Source organism: Pteropus medius, unplaced genomic scaffold, assembly GCF_902729225.1.
Source record: "Pteropus medius unplaced genomic scaffold, Ma_sr-lr_union100, whole genome shotgun sequence".
Classification (NCBI taxonomy): Eukaryota; Metazoa; Chordata; class Mammalia; order Chiroptera; family Pteropodidae; genus Pteropus; species Pteropus medius.
The window spans coordinates 2,406,439-2,423,945 of record NW_024350924.1 but is presented as its reverse complement, the minus strand read 5'-3'; the positions used below and the strand labels follow the sequence as shown (position 1 = coordinate 2,423,945).

Genomic DNA, 17,507 nt, shown 5'->3' with positions numbered 1-17,507 from the left:
TTAATAAGGCCCTACCTCACGGTCTTGAATCTAGGGGCAGTTTTGGATTAAACATAGTCTTGTCTCCCCTGAGGCCTCACAGCCTCCCTCCTATTCCAAGGAGCCCTTCCTAGGGAACAGATGTGTTATAGGGCTTTTTATAACAACTCTGGTCTCTAAGCTTGCCTTACCTAACTGCTCTTAAAGAAGAGAAGATTTATAAAAGAGGATCCTGGCCCTTGTCCTTCAGGCTGGTGTGTCTAAGACTCAATTTTTTCACTTTGCCCTTGAGCCTTTACTAAATCTACCCCTGCCTTCACCTACCTTCTCAAAGGCTGACTTGGTAAATGCAACAGACTTATTTAGAAGGAAAAGAAAAAGTAAGTATGGTTCCAGGGAGAACTGTCAGAGACAGGGTTCAAGTCCCAGGCAGAAGACTGAGGAAGAGTCCTAGCCTTCCCCAGAGATGCTTTATTACATGGTTTCGTCAGTCATCAGTGATTGGCTCCTAGGCCCATGCGAAGAGACAGGAACGTTGTGTTGTACAGGGCAGATGGTTCCCCTTGTCAGCGGGGGGCGACGAGTAGGTGCTTGGCTTCCCTGCCCATGGGCAGACTCTGAGGTCCCAGCCGGCAGAACTGGGAGGAATGGGTGTTTAGGAATCGGTGACCTCCATATTCTGCAGCTGGCTTTCCAGAGTGCCATCTCTCACTGCCCCTTTCTTTTTGCTGCCCTCATGCTGTTTCTTCTGCTTCTTTGATGGCTCCTGGTCGATGGGTGCCGGCTTCACAAAAGGAATCAGTTCCTGGAGACCTAGAAGGGAAGAGCCAACCAAGTAACCTATCATTTCTCAGGAGTCAAAGCCCAAGGACCTCTGAAGTGAAGGGCACCCACAATGAGCACTGGTTTCATTCATTCTTTTCTTCCTCAGTCTAAATTTTAGCTGCATTTCGACAGAATATCATACCTGTATGGCTACTTTTTCAGCTTTGTCCCTGCTATGCCCAGTACCAGATGACAGGCAGTTTTGGGGACTATGTCGCAATAAGAAAAATGGGCCCATTCTGAAAGGGGCTTGCTATCTAGAGGAGTATGAAGAGAGAGAAGGGGAGGAGGATGGTCTGGGCTGGAGTCTTACCTGGCGGCATGAACTCCCTCAACTTCTCAGGCACGACGATGCCCTCCTCTGTCTGGTAGTTCTCCAGGAGGGCGCAGATGGTGCGAGTAGTGGCGCACATTGTAGCGTTGAGCATATGGACAAACTCCACCTGCGAAGACGGGGCCCCAGAGGGAGCAGTTAATGCAGCCCTTAGCTGGTCTAACCGATGACGAGGAACCATCACCCAGCCAGACTCCCCTACTGCAACTTGCCAAATCAAAATCGTGGCTTCTACTCATTATTGAGCTTTTTCTAAACTTGTGTTTACTGCCTATCACATAACTCCAGGAAGAGTCCTCATGTCTCATGAGTGACAAGTGGTAGGTTCCAGTATTTTGAGGAGAGGTGGGTCCTTCAGGGAGAAGCAAAGACACTACTACAGTGGCCTCTCCTTTTAACCCCTTTCAAGTCTGACTTGGAAAAGTAGGGTTGAAAATTGAGTTTGGAGAGATAAGCTACACCTCCTTGGGTGAGAAGAGGGAAGAAAGACATTGTCTCCAACTTGTTCTGTGTTGACAAATGGGGATCCTTCTTTATCTGGAGTTATGAAAAACAAAGACAAACGAGAAAAGCTAAAATTACCTTGTAGAATGGAGCTAGATTTAGGTTTCTATCTAAAAGGACTCAGTACTGATTCAGTAGAAGTCATTTTCAGATTCCTTTTCTGGTCTAGATGAAAAACTTAGACTTTCCCATGATGCTAGGAAATAACGTATTCCAAGGGATGAAAATTAAGATGGATCTACCCTGCACTAAAGGTCCTGCTGTGCGCCTCCCCAGGGGCCACTTACCTTGTCCATCATCTTCTTGGTTTGCCCATATCGGATTCGGAGCCGGCGAGCCTGATAGTCCGTGCAGTTAGAACAGGAAACTAACTCACGGAAGGCTCCCGAGCCCGGAAACCAGGCCTCCAGGTCAAGCTTCTTACTGGCAGCATGATTTAAAGAACCTGTAAGGACAAACCCCTAGAAATCATAATAGAGAAATGGTATTTCAGAAGGCTGACTTTTAGCAAACCTAAAAAAATTCTTTAATTTATATCCTATCCCAGAAGTGAAATCACATCCAGATATTCTTATCACCAAATACTCCCAAGTGAGAAGAGTGTCATATTTTAATTAACGAAGGCAATTAATTGGATTGTGAGCTATTTCTTTGTGTGATGAGGGTGGTGTGCATGGGACGCAGGAAAGGGAGGCCAATACCTGAGACAATATTCACAATGTGGTAAGGGATCCCCAAAGATTGGTAGAATTCTTCTGCGGTAGTAATCATCTCGTCGAACATCTCCCATGACTTGTTGTCATGTGGTGATGAGTAGACAAACTGTTCAATCTGCAAAGAGAGACCCAAGGAGACAGTGACAATGGGACAGGGTGAATGAACTAAAGGACTGAAACGAGAGATATTCTTGCAATCAAGACCTTTTCCTATACCAATGGGAGTCAGGCATGGCTCCCAGCAAGAGAGATCGGCGCTGCACTGGACTCGGGGTGCCACGAGACTGCGTGCTTCTACAGAGAGCTGAGCATGCATGTGCCTGGTACTGTCCTAAGTGCTTTACATATATTAACTAGTTTAATCTTCATGACAGGCCTAATGAAGTAGATACTATTATTATCCTCCTTTTAAGAAACTTGTTCAAGGTTCCACAGCTGGTAACTGGTGGAGCTGGCATTTGGGAGTCAGGCAGCCTGGTTCCAGAGTCTGTGCTCATGGCCACTCCACCATGTTCTCAGGCTCTTCCCCAGAAACACAGGCATAGGTACCAGGAGGTAAGACTGAAGCCAGGGTGGGCCTGAGCAACACAGATCCTGCCTCTCCTCTAACCACCCTGGACAGACAGACAGAAGAACCGTACTTGTCTACTCACTTTTTCAAACTGATGGACTCGAAAGATGCCACGGGTGTCACGGCCATGGGAGCCCACCTCCTGGCGAAAACAGGTGGACAGGCCGGCATACTTGATGGGCAAATCCTCTGGCCGCAGCCACTCATCCCGGTGGAGAGCGGCAATGGGCTGCTCTGAGGTGGCAATCAGGTATTTCTCATCATAGGAGTTGTCATCAGACTTTTCACTGCCTTTGCCAATCACCTGGAGGAGGAGGGACCTTTATTAGTTAAAGGGTGAGGGAGGCGGGCCTCAGCTAGAGCAAGAAACCACAGGGAAGATACGAATGATGGAACAGGGAGAATTTTCTTTAATCCCTTCTTGGGAAGGAACAGGGGACACTAAAGACAAGGGATGGAATGGGTCAATCCCATAATGGGGTCTCTACTAGATCAAAGAAAAGCAAATTAAAAGGAGATAAAATATTCTGATATTTTTTACTTATCTAATATAGGAAACATTTATAAGTAATGTATAAGGGCCCATGATGGCAGGCATACGATAAAACTTGAGCTGGTAGCAATATAAATTAATCCATTCGACAAACGTTTGTAAGGCATTTACTAAGTGTCGAGTTCTTTTTGCCAATGCTGGGCAAAGAGACATGGTCTCTGCTTTCTCGGTGCTTATGGGTTGGTCTACTGATCATAATCCTCGAAGAATCACTTTGGTGTTTAGTTGATTAGAATCACCTTCTGAACCTTGACTTGACTCATCTGGCTCTCTCTGAGATGGTCTCTAGTTGAGGAGCCACAAAATGGAAAGACATGGAAGACCAGCCACTTCTATAATTTCCTTTTGTCCCACCACTCGATAAATGGGCTTCTTTTCTAAGCTCATGATGTTAAAGTATACTCATTTAGATGCATTATACAGATTATTTGGGGGGAAAGATCAAATGTCTGCTCTGTTCAATACGGTAGCCACTATCCACGTGTGGCTACTTAAATTAAAATGAATAAAAATTAAAGTTTTACTTTCTCAGTTGCATTAGCCACATTTTAAGTGCTCAATAGTCATAGATACAGAACATTTCCATCACGCAGTAAGTTCTACTGGAGAGCGCTATTCTGTATCTTCGAAGTTAAACTTCGTAACTTAAGAAGTCATCCTGCCCCACTGTCCCCCGCTTCTCACCTTATACAGTTCTTCGTCAAACTGGCTGAGCTGTGCCACCTCCTGCATGACTTCCTTCCTCATAAAGAAGGGGGTATAAATGGGAGTGTAGCCCCGACTTCCCAAGGTACGAAGGGCATACTGGATGAGTGCCTGTTCCAGGAATACCAGGACCCCCTAAAAGAGCAGAAACACAGCACTGTGTGATTGGCTTCTGTCACCGGCATGTTCATCTGATAGGATTCACATTCAGAGGCAACTGGGGCTGGAGAATATGACTACCCAGGAGCACAAAGGAGGCCAGCGAAGACCGTGAACCCCAACACTGACTTGAGATTCTTTCTTAATGCCAGTGCCCAGCATATCATCCCGGCGTATTGTAAAGAGAATCTTTTCTGATACCAAAGCAAGAGAAAAAAAATATTGGTCCCCAGGTGCATGAGTTTTCTTGTGCTAATTCTTACAATGCTGGACACACTTATATAAAGTAGAGCGCTCCTATGAATGTGTACACACGGACAGTACAACTGGCCCTTGAACAACATGGAGGTTAGGGGTGTTGACCTCCTACAGTCAAAAAACCACATATAACTTTGGACTCCCCTGAAACTTAACACCCTGTTGTTGACTGGAAGCCTTACCAATACCATAAACACTATTAACACATATTTTGTATGTTGTATGTATATTATATACCGTATTCTTAAAGTAAAGTAAGCTAGAGAAAAGAAAATGTTATTATGAAAATCATAAGGAAAATACATTTACGGTATTTACTGAAAAAAATCCACAAGTTCACCTGCACAGTTCAAGCCATGTCATTCAAAGGTCAACTATAATTCCAAAATTATTTTACCATGTCCTTCTGGAAGCTTTCCCTCAACTCATCTGCCCTCTGTCTAAGCTAACGTGGGTTTGCCTCTGCCTACCGCTCTCATAGGACCCTGGGCCTGCTCACACCACAGCATGTATCACAGTAGGTTTTGACTCTTTGTTCCTTGTCTGACTGTCCAATTACACAGCTCCTTAAAGGCGGAGGCTGTTCTGGTTTAGTCAGCAAATCATATTCATTATGGAGGATCCGGCAGTGGCTTTTGTTCTGGGGAATCCTGATCAGCAGTCTCCTGCCTTAGAAAGAAAATTGCATCTAATCGCCGGTAAGTTTGCAGGAGAAAAGCGAGTTCAAGTGGTAGATTTGTGGGCCTCTTTAAGTAGATTGTTTTCTGCACATTACGTGTTCCTTCTTTACAATCCCATCCCGCTGGATCTTGACTCTTACCTTCAGGAAGTACCCTCGACTCCCAGCCACCACGACTCCTTTTTCACCTTCAAAGCCGTCGACCATCACCACCAGGTCCACGTGAGAGTACTTCTTCCTGACTGTACAATCACCCCAGATTCTCTCTACTTTGTTGTCTGCATCCTAAAGAAACAAGACCAGGAGAGAAGGATACATGACCTTTGAATTCTATGACCTCCATCTTTCCTAATCCTGTTCTAAGAACAACCTGAAGCTTTGTGAAGCCACAGCTTAGCTCAAATATGAAGTTTTGGTCACTGTATACAGAGACTAGAGAAGGGAATTTGCTAGAGAATTTATGCTCAATAGAGAAATAATCATTTATAAATTCCTAGAAGTGATTCTAGCATGAAACTGAAATCATGATTTTCCAAAAGATCCGTCACGTTCTGTTATTTTTTACCCGTTTAAATGACTCCTTGAAAATACTTTACAAGGACACCCCTTCCCTGGACAATCAGCATTGCCTAGGGTACAGAGGAGAATGTAGATTTTTTTTCCAGGCTCTCATTGGTCCCAGGGCCATAAGAGGGAGGGCTCAGGGCCCTGACCTCTCCAGTCTGCCACCCCAGCCTGCAAGGAGTTTAATGTTCCGTTCACCAGGGAATGAATGAAAGAGGCACAGATGGGCCCTGCTAAGGCTGGGGTGTCAGAGAACAAAGCCTGGGCTCAGAGCAGCTTTGTGCTGGGGAAGCTCCCACTCAGCAGGAAACTTTTATCATGCAGATTTCCCTTCAACCTGCAGCTTCTCAGCAGGGTGTGGGTGAGGGGTGAGGTTGATTTAGCAGATCCCTCCCACAAGATTCACTGCTACCATGGGCAACAGTGGAGGACAGCAGCCCGATTTAGAAGAGATTTCTGTGCCAGGAGTCTCCTACCTGCTGTCTCTGCTACTTCCCAATCAGGCAAGGATCTGACTCTTTCCATTCTCAGTTGGTGGGCAGAGCAAGTATACAGAGAACTTGCTTCTGACACAAGGCCTTTTACACAGAGTGCGCCAGTGTTTCGTTGCCCTCCTCCTGCCGCACCCCCTTCCCAACAGGGAGGAGTGATGTGAGGCAGCGCCTGCTGTGGCGCTGACGCCTACCTCATCATTACTGATGGGCACAGAGGGATGCAGAAGGTTCCCGATCTCTCGGAGGTTCTCAAACCGCTCTGCCTCCAGCTTTAGCCGCTCCGCGTCACACTTTAGGATGGCTTCATCAATGAGGAGTCTGAGTTTTTTGATCTGTGACACTTTCAGGTTCTGTAGATGAATAGGCGAGGCCGCACCCAGGCCACAGAGTCAGGGACAGCGTAGCAAGCGATAAAGTTCTGTTGCGCTAACCCTGTTGTGTTCTAATGACAGCTCTTGTCAGCGCGTTTTAAAAACAGACAATGAAGATGTTCAAAAAACTTGAGATTTATTCCACACTGGGATACTTACAGTCTTGCCCTACAAATCCATGGCATTTTCTTTTGGGGTGCTTAAGGCAGAGATGGATTGATTCTGAATACTATTCTTGTTCCTACATCTCAGGAATTTTAATATGTAGCTCTTTTAAGAGCTCTTTCCCTTAACTTGCATTTTCTGATATTCTTGATTAAACCAATTTAGCATTCTATTATGTGCTACATTTAACCATTCTCCAGTAAGACTATAAATTTATTAGAAGCAAGAGACTTTGTTATAAGCTAATTTTGTATTCCTTACTACAGATGTTTCAAACAGTACTCTGACTTCTTGGGGAGAGCCCTTACCAGGTAGGGCTGGGCAGGAATAGCACCCCCGATGCAGCCCTTCAAGCAACTTTGTTTTTATTGTGTGTTTATGCTCTCAGCTGTGCTTTTGTGCTATGGATTTTAAGACAAGGTTCAGTGACTAAAACCTTGACAATTACTGCGCTGGGTCCACTGTAGTGAATACTGACTAAATTACAGTTTATTGAAAAGCTCCTTGACTCTGTGAAAACAGAGTAATATAAACCAAACATGGTTAAGTTCCTGTTTTCTCTTCTTATCCTTGACTCTTCCACTCCGGATCTCCATCTCTGCTATTAAATAAACACTCAAGTACATAACGAGAGTGAATGGGGACATGTCCCACTTGCAGAAATTCAAGGATGCCACAATGCTGTGCGGAGCACGGTGTCAGCATTTGCTCGTTCAGGAATAAGTTAAGATAAAAGAACAGAATCCTAACCTAGAAAGGGACAATAACTTACAGCTAAAGTGTCTGCCGTGAGGTTGTCGAGACTTAATACATTATCCGGAATGGACTCATCATCTCCCACTGGCTCTTTTTTCTGCAGGAAATAAAATTACAAACAAACAAACAACACTATTAAATAAAAGAAAATGTCTGACATTGTTTTATAAGCGCACACCTAATTAACGTCATATAAACTAATCACAGAACTTTCTATATAACTGTCTCTAAAAGATGCAACATGTGGGAGAAAAATTACTCAATTGGAAGTGAGAAGTTTCAAGTCCCTGTTCTGCCACTTTCTAGCCTTTTGATCCTGGACAGAGCGATTAACTCACCAGGGTCAGAGAGCTGACATCATCAGGAACACAGGAAGAATGTCTGCCCTGTGTTGACAGCTATGGGCACCACGAATGCGTGAATGCCCACGTGCTGGGTGCTCAGGAACCAGCACTGGGACAGGGCCAACGCCTGGGCGTGCATCCTTGTCTACCTGCTAAGAACAGTCCCAGTGCTGAAGGCAAGGGGAAAAAACATATCATCTGATGAAATATTAGGGAGGCAAGGAAAACAAAATTTTTGAGGAAAAAAGTCACAAAATCTGAAACTAAGTTTAGGCAATTCGAGTGGGCAAAACAGCAGGGCTGTACCCAGGGCTCGACTGTTTCCCCCTCGGCTTCCTCACTTCGCCCTTCTTTATATTTTGCCAAATCGTAATTTTTAATTCTTGCCCATATCCATGGGAAGGATAATTTTAAGAGTCAAATTCTTCTTAAATTAAGGAAAATTATCAAAGGCCATTATAACAAGATATATAAGACCTCAGCAAAACTCTTACAAAAACAAGTTGAGAAGATTTAATGTCTGCTTTGCAAGTACAAATAAAATGATGTGTAGAAATCATGGTCAAATGTCCTAAAATTTTTAAAAATTCTATACATATAACAATAGGCAATTTATACAATCTCATTACCCACTGCACAAAATTGAATCCCGAGAAAATACTAAATCTTCTAAGGGTAAATGATTAGATATCCTTTAGGTTCATTACACATTCTCATACACCAAAGTGAGAAGTAGGAATTCTAACCATAACTCAACTCATACACTTCAGTGATTCAAGCAAATTATCTTAAAAAGTTGGAAAAGTCTGAAAGTATGAGAATGAGTCTTGACAAGAACAAGCACAGATGACTGAGGTAGGAAAAAAACAGCCTAAATCTCAATATTTTTCAATGGTAACAAGATAGCTGAGGCTCCCTGGCTATCTGCCAATCTCGGAGGGCAGCAAATTCAAGTTTTGAGTTCAAGTTCTAGCTCTGCAACTAACTTATGGCATAATTTTAGGCAAGCCCTTAATTTCCTAAGCTCATATCCTTAACCTTCAGATAAGGCTGATAATAGTACTCTCTAAACTCCAAAGATCTAAACATTTGCAGCAAAGATCAAAACCAAAATGAGATGTATATAGAAGAGTTTTAAATACTTTCCAGCGCTATCTCACAAGTTAAAGCATTGCTAGTACCATTCCAATGGACAGCAAAGGAGAACACGCCTCGTTGCTATTGTAAATGAAAACACTCCCATCTTCCTGCTGTGAAAAACACTTGGCTGGTGCTATCTGTATTCTTGCTTCACAGAACACACAGGCAGGAGTATACATGGCAATTAACATAATTATGGGGCTTTTGACATGCAAATGATTAAGTACCATGAGTCCCATAGAAAGAAAATGGAATGATTATCAATTTCTACAGCCAGTCACAAGCTGAAAGTGTAATAAAATACAGTTAAAGAGAAGGATTCGGACTATCAGGAAATGTAAGGTACTAGCATCCCAAGGGAATCCTTTTGCTGTGCTTTTTACTAGTTCAGGTCTCAAATTTTTAATTTTTTGGTTTAGAGTTGCACAACTTAAAAATGAGACAGACTGTAGGTTGTAATGAATATGTTTTTAAAAACGTAATTAAAGGGTTAAAAGGGTATTTTTGAAGAAAGATTGAAAACATGCACTATTCTGGATACCAAAGAAAGGCCGAGCTGAAACTTAACATTCTGCAAGCATGGCAGGGCTTCCTGAATGAAGGCCAGTAACTACTTGCCAGCCATTGTTACTCCCAATTGCAGAATAACTACGATGTTCTAGGCATTGTGCCAGGTTCTCTACATTTAAAAAATTTAGTTCTCACAATTCTGTTCTATCGGCGACTGTTAGTATTGTCATTTCACAGACAAGAAAACTAAGGCTCAAAGTTAACTTGCCTCCAGTCACATAGCCAATAGCCCAAGATTTGTAGTCCCTACCCCTGGGACAAAGAACTTGAAGTCTGCCATAATAAATTCCTTCTGGCACTGTAGTTCGTACCCAAGAAATAACTGGAAAGGATTACTGGTAGAATTTATGTTCTTATTATAAGAACAGAACAGATAATGAATGAGTGACTAGTGTAGCAGGAATCATATCTTGCTATAGACTGAATGTTTGTGTCCCCTCAAATTATATGTTGAAACCTCATCTCCAATGTGATTGTGTTTGGACAAAGGGTCTTTTAGAGGTGATTAGGTCATGAGGGCAACCTCATAAAAGGAACCCCAGAGAGCTCCCCTCCTCCTTCTGCCATGTGAGGACACAGCGAGGAGACTCTCTGTGAACTAGGAAGTGGGCCCTCACCAAACACTAAATCTGCCCGTGCCTTGATCTTGGACTTCGCAGCTTCCAGAACTGTGAGAAATGTTTCTGTTGTTTATAAGCCGCCCAGTCTGTGATATTCTGCTATAGCAGCCAAACTAAAATATATCTGAAGACAGAAGATGGATTCACTGATGCTATAAAGTGCCTCTTCATTCCCTCCCCACTTTCTTTCTTCCTTTCTCTTTAAAATAATTTCCTCACTTTGGTAAGAAATTAGGTATCCCATAGAATTAGACACTAAATTAGAAATTATGTGAGTATTAGCTAAGAATAAGATTAAATACCTCTGCCCAAGCTCTCAAGGCCTTTACTCAGTTCTCTTACCTTCATTTTTTCTCCAATTGTCTTGCTGCATAGGTTCTTCAGCTTGTTCAAGTTGTCTGCCTGAAATCTGCCTGAAGAACATACCAAAGACATGCATATAATTAAAATTCCTCCTTCTTCTAATCATGGCTCCTAGGGCTGCTCTCAGCCCAAGGCCAGAATGCAGGCAGAGCTAACAGATCTGCCTCATGAAGTTGTGAAATCTTGTAGCTTTCGCATCCCAAACTTAGCTGGCATATGTTGGTGACTGCAATAGGGTTCTCCAGCATTTGGTGACAAGGAAAAGGCCATTCTGAGACTGAAATTAAAAAGTACCATAACTTGGATGATATCACAGTAGAATAATGCATCTGAGAAATCTGGAAAATGCTTAAGTAACTATAGCTTGCTCGATTATCTTAAAATTCTTTTAAAGAAACTATGTGTTGTGAAGGGGAATCTAGAAAGAGGGCAGTCATGTTTCTATTCCTGTGAACTTGAAATGATGACTAGAAATGAGATAGCATCTAGACATAGCTACTCTTTAAAGCTCTGTCAAACTGTAACTAAACTAAATTTACACTAAATTTTAACACATAATGACATAACTATCTTCTCATTCACTTATTTACATTGATTACCGAGATTGAGAACAGATTAGTGGTTGCCAGGGGTTAGATGGGGGAGAGGAAAGGGAATGAACTACGAAGGGACGGGGGGATCTCTGTAGTGGTGAAGTGGTTCTTTATCTCAAGTGTAGCAGTAGTTACACAAATCTACGCATGTGATAAAATAGCATGGAATTATACACAGACACACACACATGAGTGCATGTAAAACTCATGAAATCTGAATAAAGTCTGTGAATTGCAGGAATGTCAATTTCTTGGTTTTTATATTGTCCAAATTATGTCAGATGTTATTATTGTGGGAAAATGGATGAAAGGTACACAGGCTCTCTTTGTACTATTTTTGTAGTTTCCTGTAAATCTGTAATTATTTTGGAATTAAAAGTTTTAAAAAAATTTTACTTAGTCCCTCCTATTTACAAGGCCCTGTGTTAAGGATTGAAAACATAAAAGAAAACACCCTGCTAGGTGCTGGGAAATAAAAGACAATAAGACAGTTAAAAAAATATTGTAACGATGCTGACTGTTTCAATCAATAAATACAGTATAACAAATGAACAGGACAAACAGAGACTTAGGGACATGGACAATGGACTAGTGGTTACCAGACGTAAGGGGTAGGGGAAGAGGGAAGAGGTAGACAGGATAAAGGGGGTCAAATATAGGGAGGTAGGATGGGGTAAAGTGAGTAAAGGGGGTCAAATATATGGAAACTAGACTCTGGGTGGTAATCACACAATAGAATATATAGATGTCATATTATAATGTACACCCGAAAATTATATAATTGTATTAACCAATATTATCCCAATAAACTTAAAAAAATAAATATAGTATATTCCTTCATTATCTTTAATTTCTCTCAGCAATGTTTTGTAGTTTTCACTTTAGGGATCTTGAATATCATTTACTAAATCTATTTCTAGGTATCAGATGCTTTTTAATTGTTACTTGTATATAGAAATATCATTGATTCTATATATTGTATACATTGATCTTCCATATTTAATTTTAATATTTGAGATTCTGTACAATCAAGTCATCTGCAAATAGTGGCAGTTTTACTTCTGTTCCCATCTCTTATTTCTTTTTCTTGTCTTATATCATACCGCCTAGAACCTCCAGCGTGATGTGTATTAGAAGTGGTGATAGTAGACATCTTTGTCTTGTTCCCAACCTCAGGAGGAAAGTATTCAATATTTCATCATTAAGAATAATGTTAGCAATGGGTTTTTGATAAATACCAATAATCAGATTAAAGAAGTTCCCTTCTACTCTTAGTTTGCTGCATTTTATCATGGATTTCAACATAAAAAATAAACTTTGACTCCTATCTCACATCATACACCAAAATCAATATGAGATAAATCATCTATCTAAATATGAAAGGTAACGTAATAAAACTTCTAGAAAAAATTGGAGAGTCTTTTCAGGACCTTGGGATATGGAGATTTCCTAAACCACACAAGGAGCACAAATTACAAAATATAAATAAATTAAATCTCGTTAAAATTAAGAACTCTAGTTATTAAAAGAAGGAAAGAGTGAAAAGGCAAGTCAGACTGGGAGAAAAGATCTGCAATATATATATTATCTGAGAAGGTCTTGTACCCAGAATAGATCGAAATTCCTACAAATCGATAAGACACACAAATAAAAATTGGTCAACAGGATTGAACAGATACTGTCCCAATAACAGTTTGTCCAAACACTCACAAGTATATGCAAAAGTGTTCAATATCTTTAGTCATAAAAAAAAGTAAATGAAAACCACACTGATATACCACTACCCGTCCATCGAAATGGCTAAAATTGAAAGGACTGACAATATCAAGGGCAAGGATGCAGAGCAACTGGGACTTTTGTATCACTGGTGGGAATACCAATTGCTACAACCACTTTGGAAAAATATTTGATAATATCTACTAAATCTAACATGTGCCGACCCTATGACCAGCAATTCCACTCCTGGGTACCAACCCAACAGGAATGAGTACTTATGTCTACCAAAAGACACATAACAATGTTCATAGCACCTTATTCTTAATACCCTCAAACTGTTAACAATCCAAGTCCATCCACAGAATTGGCTGGTATATTTACAAAATGGAGTACTGTACAGCCATGAAAAAGAACCAACCATAAGAACACTCAATCATCTTACAGACATCATTTTGAGAAAAAAGCCACATAAAAAAGTATATATTATACAAGACCATTTACACAAAGTTCAAAATCAGGCAAAAGTAATTTATGGTGGCAGTGTCACCAGGTTGTGCCACCACATTATTAGTTAGTTAATCCTTAAACTTTTATTTCTTGTCTTCTCTCTTCCACTGTATCCCATGATGAAACAGGCTGAACTGGACAGGAAAGGGCAGAAATTCCAGAGATAGCTAAGCCAGCCCACAAGGACCACAAAAGAGACCCAAGGACATGGCTAAGAAACCGGTTTGCACCGGAAGGATCAAAGATGGCGCCGAAACCTGTTGCCAGGTGATCTTTTGACGAACTTTCCTTTGGTGGCATGCTAGAAATCATGCCCATGGGTAGAGCCTAAACATTACATGAGACATGTGATGTATGGCCATGCATGTTCCAAGTGTGTTTAGAAACTACCACATGCTCCCCCACACTGCGGAGAACTTCCCACTCTTTTCTGGGAGATCTCCACCCCTGAACCCACCTGCCTCTCATCAATCCTTAAGACTCTCCTAATTTCCTTAACTCAGGAAGGTATCTTTACAGCATAATCTCCTTCCCCTTTCTATGATCAAAGAGTCAAGTTTCTGCTTTCTTTTACAGAATTCAGTCTCGTTATATTGCTCTAAGTGGCAATATAAGCAAAAGGACCTTATTTTGGGGTCCCTGACAGTAGATAGCGGAACACTGTTATTTTTGGAGGTGAGAAGTGACTGTGAGGGGGCACGAGGGAGCCTGCTGGGGTGCTGCAAATGTCTTAGATCTTGATCTGGGTGGTGGTTACATGGATGTACAGATTTGTTAAATTCATCAAGCTGCACATTAAAATTTGTGCATTTCACTAAATATATTGCATCTTAATAAAAAATAAGTTTTAAAGTTTGTATATAAAATTAGTATAAATGCCACAAGAGATACATGAGATAATATATCGAGAGCACACAAGAGATGAAGTACTACTATGGAAGCAGAATTGGGTGGCAAAGAGGGCTGGTGGGAATGGGGGCATCTCCCAAGAAAAGGCAACAGTGATGGACATGTGAAAGAGTATGAGTGGCATAACAAGGCTAGAAAAGAGCAGGGGTCAGATGTGGGAGAGAAGCAGAAGATGAGACTAGGAAGGAAGGTGAGACTTTGTAAACTGTGTTAAGAAATTTAGATTTTTATGCTTTAAAGCTACACTGTTCAATAGGGTAGCAAGTAGCTACATATGGCTATTGAGCATTTGAAACATGACTAGCTTGAATTGAGATGTACTGTTAAGTGTAAAATATACACTAGATTTTGAAGACTTGTAAAAAAAGAATGTAAAACATCTCAGTGGTTTTTTAATATTGATTACATGTAACAAATACAACTTTCAGATTTAGTGGGTTACATAAAATATTATTACTAAAATTAATTTCATCTGTTTTTCTTTATATTTTTTAAGTGGCTACAAGAAAACTTACAATTATACCTGTGGCCCACATTATATTATATTTCTATCATAATGCACTGCTTTAAGGTATGAATGTCATTGCAAGACTTAAGCCTGGAAGTAAAATGATTAGACTTGCATTCCAAAAAGATCATACGTCCTGGGTGTGGCCAGGATGACATGTCGCTGGGTGAGACTGAAGTGAAATTGAAAGCAGTACAAAGTTATTCCAATGATAAGAGCCTGGATAAAGGCATTTACAGGAAGGGTTAAATTCAATAAATTCAATTGATAGTAAAAAGAAATCTCATTCATAAAAGCACTTTTGGGGGAGGACAGAATTCCTGTAGTCAGCAGCAGATTTCAAGATAGGTGGACATCTAGTGGCTTTGAAAGTAGTTGAGACAAATGTTTATCATGTCACTAAATGTGTCCTCATTGTACTACTCTGAATTCAAAGGAAGAAATTATAGTTTGAATCCTTGGAGTTAGAAGAGCTGTGGTAAATTCTGTGGTACTGTGACTCCAAGTTTTGTCAGATTCCTTTGAGGGTCCTAATGGCACCTTAGAGGTCTACAGGCAGATTGATAAGTACCGTTGTAACGGAGGACCTTGTGACGTTTGCTATGTCCATAGTCAGGGAACACAATCTGAGTTCTTAATGTGGTTCTGGGTACAAGTCCTTGTTGCGGCCAATGACTGAAGAGCCCTTACCTCTGATGTGAGGTTCGGATATAAAAGAACCTTGAGACAAAATCTGTCAATGTCCTACTCCAGCAGCTAGTGACTTGGAAAAAAATCATTAACTCCCTTTGGCTGCAAAGAGAATATTGGTAAGGGATACCAGGAAAGAATAAGTGTGTTGAAAATAAACTACATAAACTGCTTTTCATATAGAAGGGCAAAGTGCCCTAAACACAGAAGACATTCACGGATTCACAAAGGTTTGTCAAGCCCTTACCAAGGAGCAGATGCAGTCCTAGGTACTGGGATTATATGTACATATATATATATGTTTATACTGTATATGTACACCCTAGGTACTGAGACATACAGATGAATAAAACACAGCCATGTCCCTGAAGAACTTATCCCCTCACCATATATCCATTCATCAGGAATTGGATAAAATTTACCATAGATGTGTGCATTATATGCAAGAGATTATCCAATACATTCAAAGACATTTAGTGCTGGACAATGGCTAGCCTAAAATCTGATACAAAAATCTGATACTTCTGATTCAGTAAAACAATGTCCAGTCTAGTTTTTCCTTCCATTTAACTTAATTCACAGCAACTCAAAATTCATTGCATTTCAAATTCAGGTGGTGAGATCTCACAGTCACAACTACCACATTAGAGTGACTTGAGACATAAAGAATCAGCAGACAACCTGAGTTAAATAAATATTCTCTTGGTACCCAGTAGCTTTATAAATTTAGGAAAATCAATTTTCCTAATAGAAATCCACGCCATTCTTGGATAGCGACTGCCTTTGCAGTATGCTGTCATAAACTTGGCTCTCAGCTGGTTGCTGACTTATTGCATCAGACAAAATTAATCACATGTGCTTGACAGCATCCGGCCAATCAGTGACTACTACGGTTAATCTAGGCAGAGGGTTCTATGGTTTCACTTAGTTTCATGAAAGATGGCTGGATCAGTTCCAGGTTCTAGTCCAACTCTGCAAATGTCTTTTCCGGAAAACTTGGACAAATCACAATAAAAAAAAGCCTCAATAATTACAAGCTTTTTCTTGTCTCGCCACACCCCTCTCTCTATGTCTGACCTACCATGGAAAAGACTTCTCCTTTCTTAAAGGTATGACCACAAATCTGGGGGATAGCTTTCCCCAACGTTCCTCGATCACAGCTTTTGGAAAGGAGCGGCCTCCAAAGACCCCAAAAACTTCCAATATGGGTGGAGTGAACCTATTACGCTGCAGATGTGACTCAGTCTCAGCTGGAGCTTTTGATCTATCTAACTAGGAGACCACTGTGGCCTAGCTGCAGATGAAAAAAAGACCAGAGGCGACCTAACATAAGTGTTAGGAAAGGGGAAACCCCAAAACCTCCGCCCTGGCTTTCTTTCGGCTACCCTTGCAGCAGGAAGGCTTGACAGCTTTTAGTGCGCAGGCGTCATGCTTCTTCCCAGGCTGAGACCAGCGATCCGCAATGAGCACGCGCGGAAGGGAGCTTACGCCAAGCCGGCAGAGGGAAAGGGGGACGGTCCCGGCTCCTCGGGTGCGTTCTGGCCGATAGGGAGAGCCTCGGAGCCACTGCAACGTGGGAGGGGGGTCTGACGATAGGTGGAAGCTGTGGCCTCAGGAGCGGTAAACGAGATCCGAGAGCCGAAATTGGGATTAGGATCGGGAGACACCCCGCGCGTACCGGTACTTACATCGTCGCCACTCGCCGTCTGCCTTCACCAGCTGATCCACTAGTCTGGGGTCCTTGAAGCGCTTCTCCTGCGTCTCTCGGATAAGAGCTGGGTCCCCTCCTTTATCCACCCGAAACAAGTCCAGATCCAGCACCATCTTCCCTCTTCCCGGGTCAACACTAAGGGAGGGGAGGACCGTGCTCAGGCAGTCAGCCTGTGACCGACGCACTGCGCCGGCGCGCTGACC

The 17,507-nt window shown here is 41.7% G+C and overlaps 1 protein-coding gene across 1 annotated transcript; it reads right to left on the bottom strand.

The window, feature by feature from the left end:
- Positions 1 to 391: 391 nt before the first annotated feature.
- SARS1 (seryl-tRNA synthetase 1) lies at positions 392 to 17,505 on the bottom strand. Its single transcript, XM_039841065.1, has 11 exons — positions 17,282 to 17,505; positions 10,650 to 10,720; positions 7,650 to 7,730; positions 6,533 to 6,691; positions 5,425 to 5,568; positions 4,167 to 4,322; positions 3,012 to 3,233; positions 2,344 to 2,473; positions 1,930 to 2,087; positions 1,118 to 1,247; positions 392 to 792 (listed from the first exon to the last, which is right to left on the bottom strand). Exons 1-11 carry the CDS (start codon positions 17,415 to 17,417, stop codon positions 635 to 637), a joined length of 1,545 nt encoding a protein of 514 aa, XP_039696999.1. The 5' UTR covers positions 17,418 to 17,505; the 3' UTR covers positions 392 to 634.
- Positions 17,506 to 17,507: the final 2 nt, after the last annotated feature.

Coding starts and splice junctions, on each gene's coding strand:
- SARS1 (XM_039841065.1), bottom strand. CDS start 17,417: ATGGTGCTGGATCTGGACTTGTTTCGGGTGGATAAAGGAGGGGACCCA. Junction 10,721..17,281: donor AGACGGCGAGTGGCGACGAT/GTAAGTACCGGT, acceptor TATGTTCTTCAG/GCAGATTTCAGGCAGACAAC. Junction 2,088..2,343: donor CATTGTGAATATTGTCTCAG/GTATTGGCCTCC, acceptor TTGTCCTTACAG/GTTCTTTAAATCATGCTGCC.